At 38.8% G+C, this 19020-nt stretch overlaps 1 protein-coding gene across 6 annotated transcripts in view; it reads left to right on the top strand.

Moving 5' to 3' along the window:
• Nucleotides 1-557: 557 nt before the first annotated feature.
• Nucleotides 558-19020, top strand: part of HLCS (holocarboxylase synthetase) — a 124351-nt gene continuing 105888 nt past the window's right edge. For 3 of the 6 annotated variants that reach the window (XR_004842302.1, XR_004842301.1, XM_035896442.1), the window contains exons 1-5: nucleotides 3244-3303; nucleotides 6733-6780; nucleotides 8029-8191; nucleotides 10975-11927; nucleotides 15675-15857. Coding sequence is in view for 4 of the 6 variants with exons in the window: in XM_035896442.1 (XP_035752335.1) it covers nucleotides 6736-6780; nucleotides 8029-8191; nucleotides 10975-11927; nucleotides 15675-15857 (1344 nt within the window). In the remaining 2 variants the exon portion in view is untranslated. Of the gene's footprint in view, nucleotides 685-3150; nucleotides 3304-6732; nucleotides 6781-8028; nucleotides 8192-10974; nucleotides 11928-15674; nucleotides 15858-19020 lie in introns of those variants that run through there. The other 3 variants (XM_035896444.1, XM_009640989.2, XM_035896443.1) reach the window with 3 other exon arrangements.

Here is a 19020-nt window from a genome sequence, read left to right as displayed (position 1 = left end):
GCGGCCGTGGGCTGAGGTGGCGGAGCCCGGAGGGACAGGGGAGCAGCGATCGCGGGGCATGAGGCTGCGCTTTCTCTTTCGGCGTGTGACAGCGAGCTTGTCGGTGGCGGGCTGGGGCTTGTGGCTGGAAAAAAACCCGACTTGTCTCGCTTCCCAGGCCTGTCACAGCCCTGCCCGTCAAGGGTAAGGCTTAGGCGAGACCCGGGTAATCGCCTGGGTAGGAAAGTCTTAGCACAAGCTGTAGTTACCTCCCGTCGCTACTGCAGGTTGTTGGGGAGTGGATTTTACTGGATGCGTGTAAAGCATGTGGCGGTGGGAGCGCTGAGGAGAGCTCGTTGGTGTTTCCATCTTACTAACGCGCTTTTAGCACGTACAAGGCTTTAGTCTAAAAAGGCTTGCCACGTCTGTGCATTCAGAGTTTGTGTCGGAGACTTTAAAACGTGGCTGAATCTCTAGGGGGGGTCTGAACTTAGCTTTTTTGGTTGTGGGGAGCTGCGTGCTTCTTCTCCCGATACGAAACGTTGTTTCAAGGGAGGAAAATGACGCGAAGGACAAGATCTGGGAAAATCACTTTCTTGCAAGTGGGCAGTGAGAGAGAAGGGTGGGGTGAGGCTGTGGAACCGACCGTGGAAAATACTGCACCTGAACAAGTCGCACTTGCCAGCTCACGAAGTAAAACTGAAAGTAAGCTTGCTTCTGACTTTCAGGTTTGGGAGTAGAACTCCTCTGGCACACACACACCCCCAATCATCTGAATTATTTAAATGAATGCTGGGTTTGTCTAAATCTGTCGCTAGGGACATGGTTTAGTGGTGGGATGCCAGGGTTAGGTTAATGGTTGGACTTGGTGATCTTAAAGGTCTTTTCCAACCTAAACGATTCTATGATTCTGTTCTATGATTCTAAATACCAGAATTCGTGTGGGTAAGAATCTTCTTGATCTCCTTTTGCTACTGTTTATATGTGTGTCTGTGGAAATTATCTCAGTTGTTACACATTTTACTTAAGTGGGTGTTACTGAAATGCATTCATGAAGCATGTTGTTGGCTAAGTGCTACTCTTTAAGAAGCAGAAGAGCTTTTCCTAAATTCAGCGTGAGAAGAGGCTGTTTTCAGTCTGGTGAAAATAAGATCACAAATGCTAGTGGAATTTGTTCAAAAATAGTCTTTTTGCTATCTAATGAATAGGTTATTTCATACTTAAAAGCGATGGTGGCAATCTCGGGATCTCCCACACGAAAGTCAAATGCTTAGTTCACGTTTTCACAAAGCTTTTAAAAACAAAAGCAAGTAATTGTCCATGTATTTAGAGGAGTTTGGCCTCAGTCGGCCTGGATTTTTGTTTTGTACATCATATTCCAACTAATTTATGCTGTTCTTTGCGCCATTTCTGCTCATTTCTGAAATAGCTTCTCCTTGGTCCTTGCACAGCAAGCACATTTTTTTCTGTCTGCAATGTTATTTATGCAGACAGACTTTATAAGCTTGTCAGTTTATATGTGTTTACTGGGAGTCGGGAAGCCCTCTCGGGGACTGTAGTTTGGCTTGATGTTTGGCATCAATTCAACGCTATTACTCAAAATGTATTTGTCTCAAAAATATGTGTTGAAAGTTACCACTTGCTCTGAGAATCCCTGTGGAAGATGCCTGCTACGCTGCACCTCCGTAGTGTGGTGTTATAAGGGCTCTGATCTGGCTGCATTACAGATAGAGGCAGCGTCACTGTGGAGCTCTTTTTGTCATCTGTGAAGAGAAAAAGGTTAACTAGCATGCTTTTTTGGCTTCTAGGAAGCTAACTGAGCTACTCTGCTTTCCGAGTAGGTATAACTGCCTCCGGACTGTAATCAGTGACTTGCTTACAATAAGATACCAGCAAGTCATGAATCATAACCTGTGAAGTTTTGTTGGTTGATCTTTAATCAAACTGGATGCTTAAGATAATATAAAACTTCATAAGTTCAGTGCTACCTGAAAGTGAAATGTTTACACTTGCAGCTTCTGAGCTCAGTAAAGCTGGCTCTATTGGCAATCTATCCCCATAGACTCTATATTGTGTGGTGTCATTTTAGATGTGATGTACATGTTTATAGAGTGCTATAGGGAAATTCTCTTATGTTTCCTCATAAAATTACTGAAGGTTTGCAAAGCATGTGTTTCCAGTACAGTATTGGCAAAATATCTATTTCTAATGTTTGCCACTTTGAGTTATTTCTTTAACTATAAACTTAGAGTTGTATACCAAATGAATCATTTCGGTGCAAATGCATGAGGACTTAATATAAAAGGAGAGGGCACCTTTTTTCTTTTTTTAATATTTCGAATACTTTTTAAAGATTTTTCAAATCACTTTTTAAAGAATTTGTCCTGAGGTAGTACATGCCCACAAAATATAACTGTCTTTATATATCTGGCTTTACAAAGGAAGTACTGAAATTTTGTAAATTAGGTCTAAAAGTTAGACCTGTGTAGTCTATAGTTCTTGTGTCGCTTGTGGCTCACAGGTTGGCTGGTCTTTTGGCAGATGGGTGTAGAGGCAGCGTATATGACTTAGCAGTGGGACTGTATGTTTCCTGGAGGATTGTTAGCCGACCAGAATGAATGCTGCCTGGACTACTGTTCGGTTAGAGGGGCCGTAGTGACTGAACCAGGCAGGCTGTGTGTTGTGACTGCTTTCTCAGTCCCTGCCAAGTAGCAGAGAGTGCCCTTCAGCCATCAGAACTGAGACAGCAGGGCCAAGGGTTTGCGTAGTCAGGGGAGAAGAAAGGAAGGAAGGATGAACCGCAGTGTGAATGGGAGAGGAGGTTCAGGCTGAACAAGGGAGGTTGCCACTGGCAAATGGCCCACAACAGTTGCAGTGCCAATGGCACAATGGTCTTGTGGTCGACTCACTTGTGCGCTCTTCCTGTAAAGCTGAAAGCTGGAGTCTGAATTGACTTAAAAGCTTGGTTGTCACTTAGTTTTACTTCTGATGTGTTCCTGCTTACTGCTTCAGACCTTTATCCTTTTTTTCCCCTCATGGGGAACATGAAATGGTAGAGACCCTTCATGTACGGCTGAAGGGTCAGATTTGAATTTAGGCTGGATGTAACTTAAAAATGAAAAATTAAATCAGATGCTTGCTATACAGACTTACCTTTTCTGTCTCTTTCAGTTCCTTGATGACTTAAACAGATGGAGTCTGCTTCTCATTTCTCCTTTTATTTATCCTGATAAGTTACTTAAAGCAGAACATATAGCTTTTGTGACAGAAAGCATTTCAGCTCAGACAGATAATCTGCAGAAAGTACCTGGGTCTTCGAAAGAGGTAAGTAGTTCTCTTTGTTTCTTGCATAGAAACTAGTACGGATAGGTCATTTGGTAGGTATAAACCTAAACCACTTGAAGGAAAAAAAAATCAATGGCAGGTATACAAAATCTGTTTTGGGGAGTAAAAAGGTAATCTCTTAATTAAAATTAATCCCTGTTAATACTCTAGTTGTATTTCATGATTCAGATAGACCCACAGACATTTTATTGAGATTTTTTTAGTAGCACACTTCTCTGACTGTGGGTGGGAACTGCAGAATTCCATCATGACTTTGGATAAGGCATGTGTGGTTAGATATGCTGAATAGGAAAAAAAGACTTGAAAGCTGTCATTTTAAGGCAGATCAGAAGTCAGTTTAGCTCAGTATCCTGTCTCTGATGCTAGCTGAAACAAATGCCTCAGTAAGAATATACAGAGCAAACATACATGAAGATTTCTGAAAAGCTCTTCAAGCCTCCAAACAAGTGGTTGTAAAAAGTTGTAATTGAAACAGGAGTCTCTCTTGGAAGCTTCCTTTCATTGTCATTTGTAAGTATAAGTTCAAGTATTATACATTTGGATGATTTTGTCAGTCTGCAGAAGTAAGGCCAAAATCAAACTTTTAATCTCTTTGCTTTTCTATAAAATGCAGTGGGGGAATGGCAATACTTCTTGGTTGGAATTTTATAAATTGTATTTGCCTTTTGATGCGTAATACTTACAAAATGTTATTGAGGCATCCAAAGATATAAATTAAGTAAGTACTGAAATCCTTATGGCAAGCATACTTACAAAATGTTCATGTCCTAAATACTCAGAAGTGTAAAAAGTATCTTCTCCACTGCTATACTGAAAGTGCAAAGATGTGGTTTTAAGAGATGACATTCTAAAACTTGAATTACTGAATATAGCACCTCTAAACAGTTTATGCATAAAAATAGTATCCAGACCCTATCAAAGCTTACTATGAACTTGAGATGATGTCTCTCTCCCCTTCTTCACATGAGGAATGCTTGCTGCCTAGGCATCTCAGCTTGGATGCAGGTCTGAAGGGAGTGAAAGGCTTTAACCCAAAGCAAAAGATAAACTTACCTTGCAGGGAGGAAAAAGCTTCTGAGCGGTACAGGTTGTCATAGTTCCTTCCTAAGGCAGTCAGTTGTTGTGTGTGCTGTATGGTCTCCATACTGAAGAGAACAGAATGGACCTCATTGCCTACTGGAAAAAGGAGAAATGGGAAGACATGCATGCTAGGATATCACCGGGTAGGCAATAATAAAACCTCTGGCCTGGTTGCTGGGGTACCATAAAATTGACAGAACCCTCCCGTTGAACAGGCTATGCCACAAGCTAGGATCGCTGCCTGGGAGCATTTGGTAAGGTGTTTTCCTGGATGGCCCCTGCTTAGCACCATAAAGGGCCATCTGTCATCCTTGTTTTTTGGCATCAGGTTTCAAGGTCCTTTTTGGAGTTAAAGGAAACCTGTTACATATACAGGTGCTTGCAGCCTGTCCCTTTCCCCAGATGAGGAACATGTATTTTCCAGGCCACTTGTTCTGGGAGATGGTCCAGGAGCCCTCTGCTGGAGTGAACATTGACAACAGAGTGGTTGGTAAATAGTGTTATCAAACTTGAGTGCAGGAACAGGAGGACAGATTGATAATGGGCACAATTCCAGATTTGTGCCTCCAATCAAATTTTTAGTACCTTCACCCTCCATGGAGGCCTGCCAATCCTAGACAGAGCATGCTTTTGGAGCGTGTTAGTCTTTGCCCTCTATAGGAATGATGTCCAGGTGAAGTGCTGCATCAGGCAAAATCATTATCTCCATGAAGCTCAGAGTGTGAGGACTGGAGGCACTGAAAGCTTGTTGAGAATTCTGAGACCTTTTCTGCTGAAGTCTTCTGACCCTGTTTCCACTAGCCTCATGTTTCCTTGGAGCACACAGGAAGTAGCCATGTTAGCTGGTTTGTAAATGTTTTTATTGCCTTTGACTGTGGAATCCATCCAGGTGGGCCCTATTTCCAGGCTTCCAGGAGATAAACTAAATAGGATACCTGCTGTGCTCTCTGTGTTGTCTTGGAGTGCACCTCGGGAATGCTGGGCCAACTGAGACAGAAGGCTAAGGGAAACTTTTTTTTAACTTTACTTTTTTTTTTTTGTAGCAGAGAGGTCCACAAAAACATCTGAGTTGAAGCTCTGGTTTGTTGTTCTTTTGGGGTTTATTGTTCAGCAGATTTTTTTTAATCTCGTTGGGTTTGTTTGCATTTTCTTTAGAATGGAAAATGTTTTCTTAGAGCTTTACGCCTTATGACTACAACTGGAGACTTCCATTCCAGCTGTGGATGTTGTACCAATAGACTAAACATAGTTGGGAATACCTTCCATCTGGAAAGTGATGGTGTTCTCCAGGTCATCATTCAAGGCAGTTAGTTGGGGCAGTTCTGGCTGACTTAGTCACAGACTTCCCCAGTGACAATGGGGTGAAGCCTGACTGATGCTCCAGCTACAGTGATTCAAATCTGTCAGGGTCTGGTATGACTGTCTTCCAGAAGGAGATTTTGTTCTGCTTCAGAACTGGTCAATACTAGTGTCCCCAGAAATATATCTTGTAACTTCAGAGCTGGTATTTCTTTGTGGTACAGTCATGGAGATGACCTTTCAGAAGGTCCTGGAGGTAGAAACTCACTGTTGTTTCTTTTACTAGTGAGTCGTCGTTATGTCCAGGAGTTCAGGACACAAGTGATACAAATTTGAGGGCTGGTTCTCATCAGCTGTGTGTTCTGGTGTGGCTGGATTGAAGGTGTTACTTGCTCTTGTGTTACAGAGTTGGAGTTTAACCCATACCTGACCTTGTGGTAAACACAAACAACTGCCTACACACTGCTGTCTTTTTCTCTTTTTGAAACTGAGTTTGTTCACTAAGGGTTAGTATAGGTGATGTGTCAGAAGATGCCCAGCCAGTTTTCTTTTTAAGTATCCAAAGGCCACCAATATGACTATGGACTGGATGGTCTCATTTGGGTTGCGCTAATCGGAGACTGTCTTTGAGAATGACTTAGGAAGGAGATGTGACCGTTAAGGTTGTACAAAACCTGAGTTTTTTCTTGTTCCCGTGGGAAATACTGTAAAATCAAAAGTTGGAAATAGATTCTTTTGGATATTATGTAAAACACTTAACTGCAGTAGAAAAAAGGTAAATTTAGCTGATAGTGTAATTACGAACAAGTAAAATATCAAAGAGTTCACCCTCATTTTGTGCATTGAAAAGAAGTGTTTTTTCTTACTGTGTTCAATGAGTGTGTTACATCTTGTGTGTAGAGATAAAAGGGTGAACTTCATGGAAGTGGTTTGGTGATGACAGCGTCAAAGTGCTGGAATTGTGCTTTGTCTCCTGATATTTGAAACATATTATATGGCGAAATTTTTTTTTTTTTTTTTTTTTTTTAGGTCATGAAAATAGATGGTGCTTCACTGTCTCTAAAAAGGCCTTCACAGGTGAACTAGTCTGTGTATCCTACAAAGGATAAAGGCTGTGGTGTCAGTCACATCATTTTTACTGAAATTGGGTGCCTTATTTGGTTTTTGCTTTCAAAACTGACTCTTAAATCACTATGTTTGTCAATTGTCTGAATATTGTTTTGTTAGGTACTGTTGTTTTATAAACGTAAGGTTTAAAAGGAGTAATTTTCAGTTATGAGTCAGCAGACAGATTTGTAGTCTTTATTTATGTGTCTGCCTTTCAGGAGGAAACCAAAGCTCTTTTCACTTTTCTTCCACTTCTGACTTTTATAGTTGAACTTGAAACTTGTTCTCCAAGACAGTACAGGTTTGTAGTTTAGGTTTAACAAACCTTCTTGAAGGAAAAAAAAATCCCCAAGTGTGTCACTTTTATAATGCTTCTTTTCTGGAGAACGGAATTTTTGATGTAGATAAGCAGCTTGAATCTTCTGTGTTTAGTTAATGCTTCTGATCGTCATTGTGTACTTTTATTAAACCCTAGTAGTTTACTTTTGGTCTTTTTATCAGCATTCTTTTTAGAATTTGTGCTGAAAGCCATGTCTTGGGAATAAATACAAATAGAGTTTTACTCATGGGATGTGATAATGCTCTTCTGCCATTTTGTGTGTTACTTGAAGCTTTTATAGCCTTGATCTTTGGGAGAAATGTATTTGTACTCCCAATTTGCTTTCAACACTTAGTGTGGATGTTGCTTTGTCTACTTTTCTCAGGACTGAATCTTGTAGCATGACCCTTCCCCAGTAGGTTCCTTTGGTTGTATTCAGTCTCATACATTGACCTTTGTAGTCATGAAGGGTGCACTTTTGTGTGAAAAGAACTGTCAACTGAAAGCCTTCTCTAGTTGAGATGTGTTGTTTCATGATACTATTAAATGTAGCAGTTGATTTAAACACATCAGGTGTCACAGAAGCAAGTCTTAAAAGTGATTCTGCCAATTTAGTATTCTGTAATCCTAGTAGCTACATTTTTTTTTTTCTTTTTAAAAAAAAAAGTACTTTAAAATTAATTTCCAGTCCTTGGGTTTGCCAGTTGTGCCATTTAGGTTTGATAATGTCCCTCTGTTGGCTCTGCCTACCATAGTGCTGCTTTTTAATAGCAGAATCCTTTGGGAAGGAAGGGCAGTTTTTATTGGCAGTTCATCTTGCAGACTCCTAATACTGTTGGTATTTTGATGTTTTTCTGTAACCTTTTCAAACTGAAAAACATGCATATGCTTTATTCTAGATTGTGAAGTGGTCAGACTATTGTTCACTGTTGGCTTATAAACCTGGAGAGCCTTATAAGTTAATCGCTGAAGCAAGTGTAGATAATTTCAGTAACCTTGGAATAGCATTCATGGAAGACAGGCTTCAAATGGATAATGGAATGGTGCCACACAAGATTGTTTGTAAGTATCTTCACAAATTGCTTTTAATGGTAGAATATGTTTGTTTCATGGTTATTTTAGGACCGTCCATATGGTCTTTATATTCTAGGCAGTTGATCACTCTGTAGCACTACCATATTTCGTACTGAATACTATCAAAGATAGAGATCCTTGAAAAGTTAGATGACTTTCTGAGTGAGTTTCTCTCTTTACAGAACATCTTACAAATGCAGCAACAGAAATAACAGAAAAATGGATCAAAAGATTTTTGGAATAAAACCCTCTCTTTTTCTTTAATGCCTCATAAGCTACTGCCAATAATTAACCTTAGTATGATGAGATCTCAAAGTATCCAAGATGGTGTTTAACCTTTTGCAAATTCATGAATGCATAAATGTCACAAAGGTGAAGTTAGAAAATATTGTTTCTGTAAGTCATTTCTGTTAGATTAACTAATCTAATTGAAAAAAACACAGAAGGTTTTATGCAAATACTCTTCTTTTTTCAGATTTGAAATGAAAGTGTATTCAAAGCTAAATGTAGGCTGATAACAACTGCTGTAACTTGAGTATCTTAATCCTTTAGATCACTGAGAGAAAAGCTCACAGATGCTTTCTAAACAGGGAGAGGGGGGATAATCAGGGGAAGGAAGGTGGTGTCATTGCTAATTGAATTTTGAATTTTTGGTGGATGGTTTATTTCTTTAGGGGGGTGATTTTAATGATATCAAAACTATGAGTTGTTGTGTCCTCGTTAGCTCAATAGTTTCAGCTAAGGCAGGGAAGGAGTTCGTGCTTGCACTTGTAACACCGTTCTTAAGTAGAATTGTTGTCTGGGCTGTGGGAATTCCAAGCTTTGCCTCCTTTTGCTGCATGAGATTTGAACTTCTTTTTTGCAGCACCGTTCTAAAAGTGCCATAATGTGCAGTCTGTAGGGTATTGTAGAGTAGTGAGCTCTTGGGGGGTAGAGCCCCATGGGTGGGATGTGGGGGGTTTTTTGTTCACCAACAGTCTCATTTCTTCCTGCTTAGTTGTGTCTTCTCAACTGTGTTGATAAAACTGTCGGTCATGTAGAATAATAAAATAATGATTTGGACTACAAAAAAATCCTATTCCCTGCCCACCCCTGCCCCTCCGCCCCTCCCTCCCCATCCCACCCCCACAGAAAAAAGGGTGGGTTTTTTTTGTTTGTGTTGGGGTTTTTTGTGTTTGGGTCTGGAGTTTTTTTGTTTGCTTGGCTGTTTTGTTTGTTTGCTTTTTTTTTTTTTTTTTTAAATGTAGATCATAGTGTATTGGCAGAAGTCAGGGAATGACAAAATCGAGAACAGCTAGCTAAGGTGCAATAGGGTAGGAATATGCTCACAAACATATCTGATGTGAAACTGTCTCTTGGTGCTGTTCTGCATGAAAATATTCATACAAGGAGGGGATGGAAGCTGAGAGAGTGCCCCAGCCATTTACTTTTCAGAATGTTTTCTGGCTCATTTTGCTTCAGGTACTGTGTTCGTGCCAGAACTGCTCCAGGAGAACAGGCTGATGGAGGCTGTTGATGGAATAGCATATAGGCTGATAGTTGTGAAATTCTCCTGGGATGAGAAAAAATCTTGCTTCAAATTCCTGCTCCAAACTAGGCAAAGGGGGTATAGTTTCAAGGGAATGCAAGTGTTCTTAAATGAAGACAGTGATTGATCTTGGATCTGGTGTATTGTGTGCCAGTTGAGTATTTTGTTAAGTTTCTCACTGAATTTCTTTGAGAAATCAGAAACAAAAATGTAGTAAGTTTATTTGGCCTTATAGGAGTGGCGAGGGATTCAGTAGAATTTTGCAGACTTTGATTTGAAGTATTTTCATGGCTCAGCAGCTGAAAAAAAATTACCTCATGAAGAATATTTTTCCCTCTCCTGTTATTTAGTATGCTCTGCAAGTTTCACAGTGACAGTAATCATCTTTGCCCTTCTTTTCTCACTTGTATATGAAGAAAGTTTCTATCTTTGCATTTCCATCCTTTCTGGGGGAGAAAGGGGAAGGTTTAACAAGTCCTCCTGTTTGCTACTTTCCCCCCAGATTCTTAGCTCCCAAGTCTTGCTATGGGTGTGTATGTCTCCCTTTCTGCAGACTGAAAGCAGTTCAGATTTTTTTTTTTACTCCTTTTTACTTGTGCCAGACTTTTATCTGCCTTCATTTATAATGCCTTCAGCAATGCAAGAGACATAGTTTAATGTCTCCATCTTAGCCAATTTCATCACTGTATTAGCTTATATCAAAATAGTTTATTTCAAAATAGCAGCAGGCAATTTTCCACCCTGCCCTCCTTAAGAGACCAGCATTTTCCAAAGGTACTTCCCTTGCTTCATTTTGTCCTTTTCTGGGGACAAAGGGACAGGCAAAATAACAAGCTGGCGAGGTGAGGCATTTATGAGAACTTCATCTTCCCACCCATAGACTGTTGTTCCATTAAGAACACATCTGCATTGTGTATAGTAGCTGTCATGTTTTACTGTATGCAAATGTTTTTGCACTCACAATACATGTTTGTTTAAATGTGTCCTGTAAATATTGAGTGTTGTGCTCTCAGTCAGACTTTGCTGAAACAAAGATTCATTAGAGTAAATGACTTGTGTTATGAGTGCAAATTTATTATGTTCTTGAGGTGGGGGGTTAGGATTTGGTGTGTCAAACAAGTGAAATTCTTTCTATTATAGATTATTTGTACTGAAATTAAATCCTGTTGTGGTAGTGATATTCATCATGGCTTTTTTAATATAATTTTTATAACCCCTTTTTCTTATTCTTTAACTCTTCCAGCTGTCCATTTACAGGAATCTACTCTGAAGGAGTTGGCGCAGGTGGCACCATCTGTAAAAGAGCAAAGTGTAAGCAGTACACAAATGGATGAAGTAACTCATGCTGCTACTTTTGGGACGACTGTTAAATTGGGATTAGGAGTATCTGACTCTACAGGACAAGAGAAATCCAAGCTAGAGAAAGAAAGTGAGAAAGAAATTGAGCATGAAGATGAATCCAACAATCTATCTGACAAAGAGATGGGTGTTGGAGAACATCATCACTTGCATCTTTCCAGCTGTCATGAATGCCTGCAGCTTGAAAACAGTACTATTGAATCAGTCAGATTTGCCTCTGCAGAAAACATTCCAGAACTTTCTGATGATTGTAATAGCAAACTGGAAGAGAAAAATAATGACTGTCTAGCAAGAGGAATAAAGAGAGTAAACCTTGCTGGAAAGCCCCCTAATGTATTGATTTATCTTGGCTCTGAAACTGCAAAAGTGGAATTTGAGCAGGTAAAATCAATCCTTCAGGAATGCATTGATGCAGACAGTTATACCATCTACCAGTTGCATGAGGAACAAGTTCTGAAAGCTCCGTGGATTGATAATTCACTGCTATTGATCATTGCCACAGACGAGGCTATTTCTGAGGAGAACCACAAACAATTTATGAAATTTTTATCTAAAGGTGGAAAGATTCTAGGGTTTTCTTCATCTTTTACATTTGATGGCATACAAATAAAGAGAAAAAGCAAACTGAAGAAGACTGTTCATGAATTAGTGGTCTCTAAAATGGACAACACTGAAATTAAGCTAAATCTTTTGGTCAGTGGCTGTATTTTTGAGAAGGTGATGAAGGAAGATACCAGCAAAGTGAAGACATTGAGTCGATTAAATAATGCTGATAAAGATATAGTTGTTGTTCATCTCAGTTATGGAGACAGTGGAGGAGAAGCCATTCTTTCTCAGGTACTGTGTACGCAGAAGCATTAATTTGCTCATTGCTACATGATGTTGTGGTATGCTAAAAAAGTTCACTTGTTCCCATTGCGTGCTCTTGGGGATGCTTGTGAAGGGGAGGTATAGATGGATGTCTTGGTGAATGTACAAGGACTCTGAATGCAGAATGGTTTTCACTTGATCCTCAGGAAGCTTAAAGAATGATGGAGAATGTCACTGCTGTTCCACTTCCTTGTTTTCACAGCGTAGCCATGCACGTGTAGATCATGCAAGATCACAGTGGGTGGTAGAGAAGATTTGCATAGTAAGCAAGCGTCTTCAAGAGCAGAGCTATCCTCTTCTGCCTTCTAGAAGTTGTGCAGTGAGACAACTGCGCATTTTTCAGATTTTGGGAGGTGGGAACAGGAAGAGCTGAGTGATTGGTGGACTCGGGGTGAAAGCTTATATTGGCAAGATAAAAACAGAGACATCCTTACAAAAACATGAACTATGGTGAAGCAGAGAGTCAGGAGAGGATATAAATTAAACCTTGCAGGAAACCTGAAAAGACATTTCCTCTTAAGGTTTAAAGTTAAGGTAGCCAGCACTTCTGGAAATCTGACTAGTGGATGAGAGAGTCCCAACCTCTGTTACTTCTTGCATGCCATGTCTAAAAAACTGCTGTACAATTCTTGCTCAAGCAAGTAATTACACAATAAAGATTAGTCTCTGACTGCACTGAAATGCCATTGTTGATTAAGGTCTCTTGGTTCTTTTTTTGCTAGCATTGCATGGTGTTGGCCTTGCTGCTCTGTCATTTAAAAAAAACCCTTTATTCACCTGGAATGCATTTTTTCTATTTACTATCAAAATGAAAAATCTAAAACTTGTCTTTTATTTTCTAAACCTTGACATGTTATCAGTCAGTAATGTATGCTCCTATTTTTGAGGGGGGAGGGGAGGCCACACGGATGGGGAGAATCTAGTCTGCCGGAAACTTGTGGGTTTTGTTTCCTGAGTCTTCCTTCAGGCTTTAAACTTTTAAATGTTTATCATTCTGCACCTAACAAATAGCTCAGAGTACCTGAGGGACAGAAGTGGGGGAGTCTAGAATGAGTCACAATCTTATTCATTCTACTTAAGAATAATAACATCCCAGCAAACGAGTACCTCTCCAATGTTACAGTATTGTGATCTGTGTTTAAAAAAAAAAAAAAAAACCCAACAACTGAACAAACCCCACACCCCATCAAAAGTTAAAAAAACAGATAAATTCAAGTGTTCTTGATCCTTTTTGTTATTGTTACACTGTCTTCCTGGATAATGGGTGAGGAAGCTTCCATGGCTGTGTTAAAGGTAAATGTTGGTCACCGATTGTTTAAATATTCACAGATGTCTGGCTAAAGTTTTGAGTGATAGAAAGGCTGATAAGAGGTACCATTAAGTTTGGAAAATAATTCTCCGGCCCGGAAGTATGTATCTGCTACCTGGGTATATATAACCTGTGCTATTAAATCTAGAGAGATTTCAGCCCTTTCGTAGTAAAACTTTTAAAGTGAGCCTGGAGGCAACTTGCGTGTTTTAAGTTAGCCTCAGTAGGAGCAGAGGTAAACATTTTCTTTTTAGCATGGCTGTTCACAATCATATCACTTCCCTTACTCAAGGAACACACTGAGAAAAGCAGAGCAAGATTTGTTTACCAGTATTAAGTAGATGAGGAATATAATGGAGACACAGATGAACAAATTTTATGAAAGACTCTAGGACCTGTTTATACCAATATTTTAGTTACAGGAAAACTTTCTCAGGAGCCCAGAGCAATTTTCAGTATTTTGATCTGTGTTTTAAAAAAAAAAAAAAAACCCAACAACTGAACAAACCCCACACCCCATCAAAAAGTTAAACAACAGATAAATTCAAGTGTTCTTGATCCTTTTTGTTATTGTTACACTGTCTTCCTGGATAATGGGTGAGGAAGCTTCCATGGCTGTGTTAAAGGTAAATGTTGGTCACCGATTGTTTAAATATTCACAGATGTCTGGCTAAAGTTTTGAGTGATAGAAAGGCTGATAAGAGGTACCATTAAGTTTGGAAAATAATTCTCCGGCCCGGAAGTATGTATCTGCTACCTGGGTATATATAACCTGTGCTATTAAATCTAGAGAGATTTCAGCCCTTTCGTAGTAAAACTTTTAAAGTGAGCCTGGAGGCAACTTGCGTGTTTTAAGTTAGCCTCAGTAGGAGCAGAGGTAAACATTTTCTTTTTAGCATGGCTGTTCACAATCATATCACTTCCCTTACTCAAGGAACACACTGAGAAAAGCAGAGCAAGATTTGTTTACCAGTATTAAGTAGATGAGGAATATAATGGAGACACAGATGAACAAATTTTATGAAAGACTCTAGGACCTGTTTATACCAATATTTTAGTTACAGGAAAACTTTCTCAGGAGCCCAGAGCACTCAAATTTAACTGCTCATGTATCAAATAGCATACGCTCTTCTAGCAATTACGTAATTCAGAAATACTCATCGGGTTTCTTAGAAGTGTTTTTGTCTCTTATCAGTTTATCAGATTAAATGTGCTAACTTTTTGTAAACTCTGTTATACATAGTAGCATGTTTGTAGCTTTATGTAGGAAGCTTTACCACCCATGTGCTGTATGCTTGTACTAGAAAATTGATTAGATACTGTTGCTATCCATTTCTTCAAGTTCCATGGTAAAACCTGCTTTGCTGTACCGTTTAAATTGACCCTTCTGCTGTAGTAAAACTTAATACTGCAGAGGTTTTCCCCAGAAAAAGGGCATTACAGTATAGCTTCAAAAATCAGATTAAAAGGATTAGTGTGTCATTTTATAATTTTAAATGACTTCCAGTCTGGATTTGAAAAGCTTTATTGTTTTCTTTTCAGGGGTCTGACAGTGACATCAGCCGCTAAGTATTCAGTCACAGAATTGTTGTTTCCCTTTTTTCTGTACTCTTCTGTTCCCCTCCCCACCCAGTGTATTTCTCTGAATTTCAATAAAGTAGATCATATATGGCAGCTGAAGAACATCATTAAAATGTGCAAAATTGGAGACATGAACAAAGATAATAGTTTGTAGTATTCATTAAATGAATATACATATAGTAGGGTACAAAAGCTCCTAAATATCTGGGAACACTTATATAAAAACCAAACAAAACCCCACAAAAAACACCAAACACAAAAAAAACCACAAAAACAAACCAAAAAGGAGGTCTAGAAGGGATTCCCGCCCCCCCCCCCAGCATTTCATTTCTACTTTTAAGTCCCTGCTTCAGCCTTGAGAAGTGATTCTCTACAAGGTGATGTTCCAGAGTTCTTAGTTCTCCTTCAGGCAGCAGCATTTCTTTATCTGCACTGATTGCAACTTAATTCATGTGACATGGTAAGGAATTGCTCAGCCTGAATTCAAACACAAGTTTGAAGAACTCTTCCAGAAGATCAGTTTATTAAGGGATATTTTGTGTACTTTTCAGAGAGAACTGTACGGTACTGGCAACTGATCCCCAAATCGGAAACCATAAATATATAGGTATTCCCTAGTTTATTAGGATAATAAAGCCCTACTTTTGTAGATATGATGGGGGCATGAGAAACTTTTAAATTGCACTAGTAACACTGCTGTTCAGCAACCCCAGTCAGGACAAAGCTGCTTTTGGAACTGTTGTGCTTATTTCTCTCTACCATGCTAAAATGTATAATACAAAATAATTTATTTTTTTTTATTCCCTTTGCTCATATCTTGCCAGGCACACTTGGAACTGGATATCAATTCTGTGGATGTCCAAACTGAAGATGATTTTAATTTGCTTAAGATAAGCAATACCAAGAGATTCGAAGTTCTCAAGGAGATCCTAATATCACTTGGCCTGAGTTGTGAATTAAATGAAATTCCTATGTTAACACCTATCTACCTTCTCTCTTCTGATGAGGTAAGGCTTCTACTTACATTTCAGTTGTTTGAGATTTATCCTACAAGACAAATTCAGTGTTCAGTTAAATACACCTTTTTTCTTATGTGGTATTTTTGTTTGGAGAGGTTTACGTATGTATTGCAGGTAAGCAAAAAGTTTAATTTCTACTCTGTCACTATTTTGTACTTGCTAGTGGTAATTTTGAATTTAACCATGGGGAAATTGTGCAGGGTTAACTTTTCAGATGTATTTGCTATATTTCTGTTAAGAACTTTTATGCTTATTTGTATGCTTCTGCAGTATCAAAACACAAGGCTGCAGTAAGTTACAGAAAGAACTGATTTAAAAGACAGGATTTGTTTTTCTTTTAAAATAAGGTAGAAAGTTCTGTATAGGCTGATCAAACCCAAATTATGGACCAAATATGGCAGACCAAAACTGAAAGACCTGAGTGAGAAAGGAAAAGTGTGTCATTATACAATGAAGAGCTTTCTTCTTGAGGATGTTGTAATATTTTCTGGAAATAAATGGCTTCTTGTAATTCAAATAATTAGCTGACTGTTCTGGACTTCTCAGTTTGAGACGTTACTGTGAACAATTGCGAAGAACATATAAAGCAGTAATTTTAACTTTTTTTTTTTTTTTTTAAACATGACTTCAAATACATGAGAACTGTATTATATTGATCTGAAGAGGTGAAGCAGTAGGTGATTAAAAAGCAATACAAGCTACTTGGGCTCTTTGAGGTTGTTGTTTCCAACCCATATAGCGCTGTCACTACTTGCTCTTAGCATGCTTGCCTGATTCCCACTCCCTTTCTGTATCACCCTTACATTAGTACAGAAATGAGATTTCTGTCTTTAGGGGAACTCAACTGTAGAAGCTCCTCTTTGGATGCCTGTTTCCAGCAGTATCATATATAACATCCCTTTTTGGCTACAGGGTTAATCAATGAACAAAGTGGCGTATTACAGCTGGATGTTTTTAAATAACTTGGATGATATTTTAGATTTAGATTGTACTTTTCAAAACACTGTTCATTAATCCAGAAGGTGGGTATGATAAGCGTTGCACAACTTGTAGATTGGGAATATGTGATACATGACTTCATTGTATGTCAGTAGCAGTCAGTAGATCCAGACAAACTGATTAAAATACTATTATTAGGTGTATCTGTAAATTCAAATCTGCATTGGTTTTCTATGTCTCTGAAGAAACTGCTAAAACTTTCTACTGGTGCATTAAGTAATGCCCTGTATAGCAACTCAGTTTGGATGTAACGATTGATCAAAATCGGGCAAAATGCAGAGAGCTTTCTTTTATTCCCCCTGAATAATTGCCCTTTCATGTGTGCCAGACTCTTCCAGATCCATCTCCACTTTTCAACGGTGAAAATACCATTGGAAGCGCTTCTATCCAGCCTTCTGCTTGAAGCAGGGCTGTTGCCAACACTAGATCAAGTCAGCCATGCCCTTTGTCTGGTTGAATCTTAAAACCTCCAAGGGTGCATGCTACAATCTGTCTGTGCAACCTGTTCCAATGCTGCTGTAGCATTCTAGTGAATTTTTTTTCCTGATGTCCAGCCTGAACCTTTCAAGCTGCAATTTATGGCTGTTGATGCCTTATTATATTGTTCGGCACTACGAAGAAGCATTTGGCTCTGTCATTTTTTAATTCTCTTAAGTAGTTAAAGGTTGTTATTAAATCACTTCTTAGCCTCCTCTTTGCCAAAATGAACGAACCCAGCTTCCTCATCCTCTTCTTATAGATGTGTTGTGTATCCCTAACCCCTTTGTGGTTGCTTTCCAAGGAATCCTAACTAGCAGTTCCTTGCATAAGCTGAAGTCTGCTTTCTCAAGAACTAACTGCTGCTTCCCTTCTCAGCCTTCCTCCAGATCTTGGATTCTTGTGGTAACTACAGCCAGTGCTGCTGTCTGTAACCAAGTAAGAAACAAGTTGTTCTCTGTCTGTGAGCAGTAGATTAGTAAGAATTGATTATCTATTTGCGTGGCGGATGTGGAAACAAAACTAAAACCCATTTAGCCTTTTTGACTAATAAATGTGCTTTATACAGAAGACTTGTAGTTCATTGAACTCTTTTTTTTTTGTTCTCCTCCTTCACTCTCTTTTTCATGGTTATTTCTTTCTGATGCACTTACAATTTTCAAACATGTCATGAATAAAAAAAGTTAACTAATTTCTGTCCAAACTTGCCATCTAGTGGTATATTACAGGTTGCAGGCCATCTATTAGAGATATTTTTGCAATGTATACTCTGTGTTAAAGTTTATACCCAAATTAGTTTTTTAAATGCTGTTTTTGCACAGGTTTGGTTTTTTTTTAATGGTAGTTTTTCTGTGCTTGTATGTATGGTCATTGTTTTAATGTCTTTTGCTTTAGTCATGACATACTTCCAGAATATTGTGTGAAAGGAAGTTGCAACTTGTGTGTAAAAACTACAGTTAATAATGAAGAGATAGTATATTAAAATAAATAAAGAGTATGTGATAGTTCAGCTTTCTAACAAGTTATTCATTTTTCTCCATACATCAAGTTCTACATAGGGAGCCTTGCTTTTCTAGAGAGCAGGGAGATACCAGAAATTTACCTGACAGGTGAATAACTTGAGGAAATACTTAAACTTGTTTAAGATCAGAGTGAGTCAGTAGTACTGGAAATGGAGGAAACTGCCTTGCAAGCTCTAGTGCTCTTGAACTAACTTCCTTTTTTGTCAGTATTTGTATGGAGATCTTGTCCAGTACAGGTTACTGGGCATGTTGTTGGGGATAGTATATTCCTTCCCTGAGAGATTATCAAAGTAATGCTCATTGACAGCAACTGATTTTTGGATTATTTTCTTATGCTTCCCTGTAATAAGAAATGTCACAATGAGTCAACTAATGATCAAGCAAGCTCAGTGTCCTGTTAGCAGTTCCAGAAATGGAAGAGTGGCAAATGCTGCTGCTCTTGTTTTTAAGAGTTGGCACTTCACTAATGATTCCTCACCCCCAAACTGGAGGTTGCATCTGTACCATTATGTTTAAAAAGCACTGGTAGACCTAACCTTGTCAGATTTTTCTAATTAATTTTAGAAACTACAAGCTCCTTTTGCTTATGTGGAAGACATAATAATTGATTTTGCTCTGCCTTTTCTACTCCATTATGAAAAAATGTAGGGTTT

The sequence above is a fragment of the Egretta garzetta genome, unplaced genomic scaffold, assembly GCF_000687185.1.
Source record: "Egretta garzetta isolate BGI_Z169 unplaced genomic scaffold, ASM68718v1 scaffold45, whole genome shotgun sequence".
NCBI lineage: Eukaryota > Metazoa > Chordata > Aves > Pelecaniformes > Ardeidae > Egretta > Egretta garzetta.
Note: the sequence above shows the minus strand (reverse complement) of the source record. Positions and strands in the feature narration are given on the sequence as shown.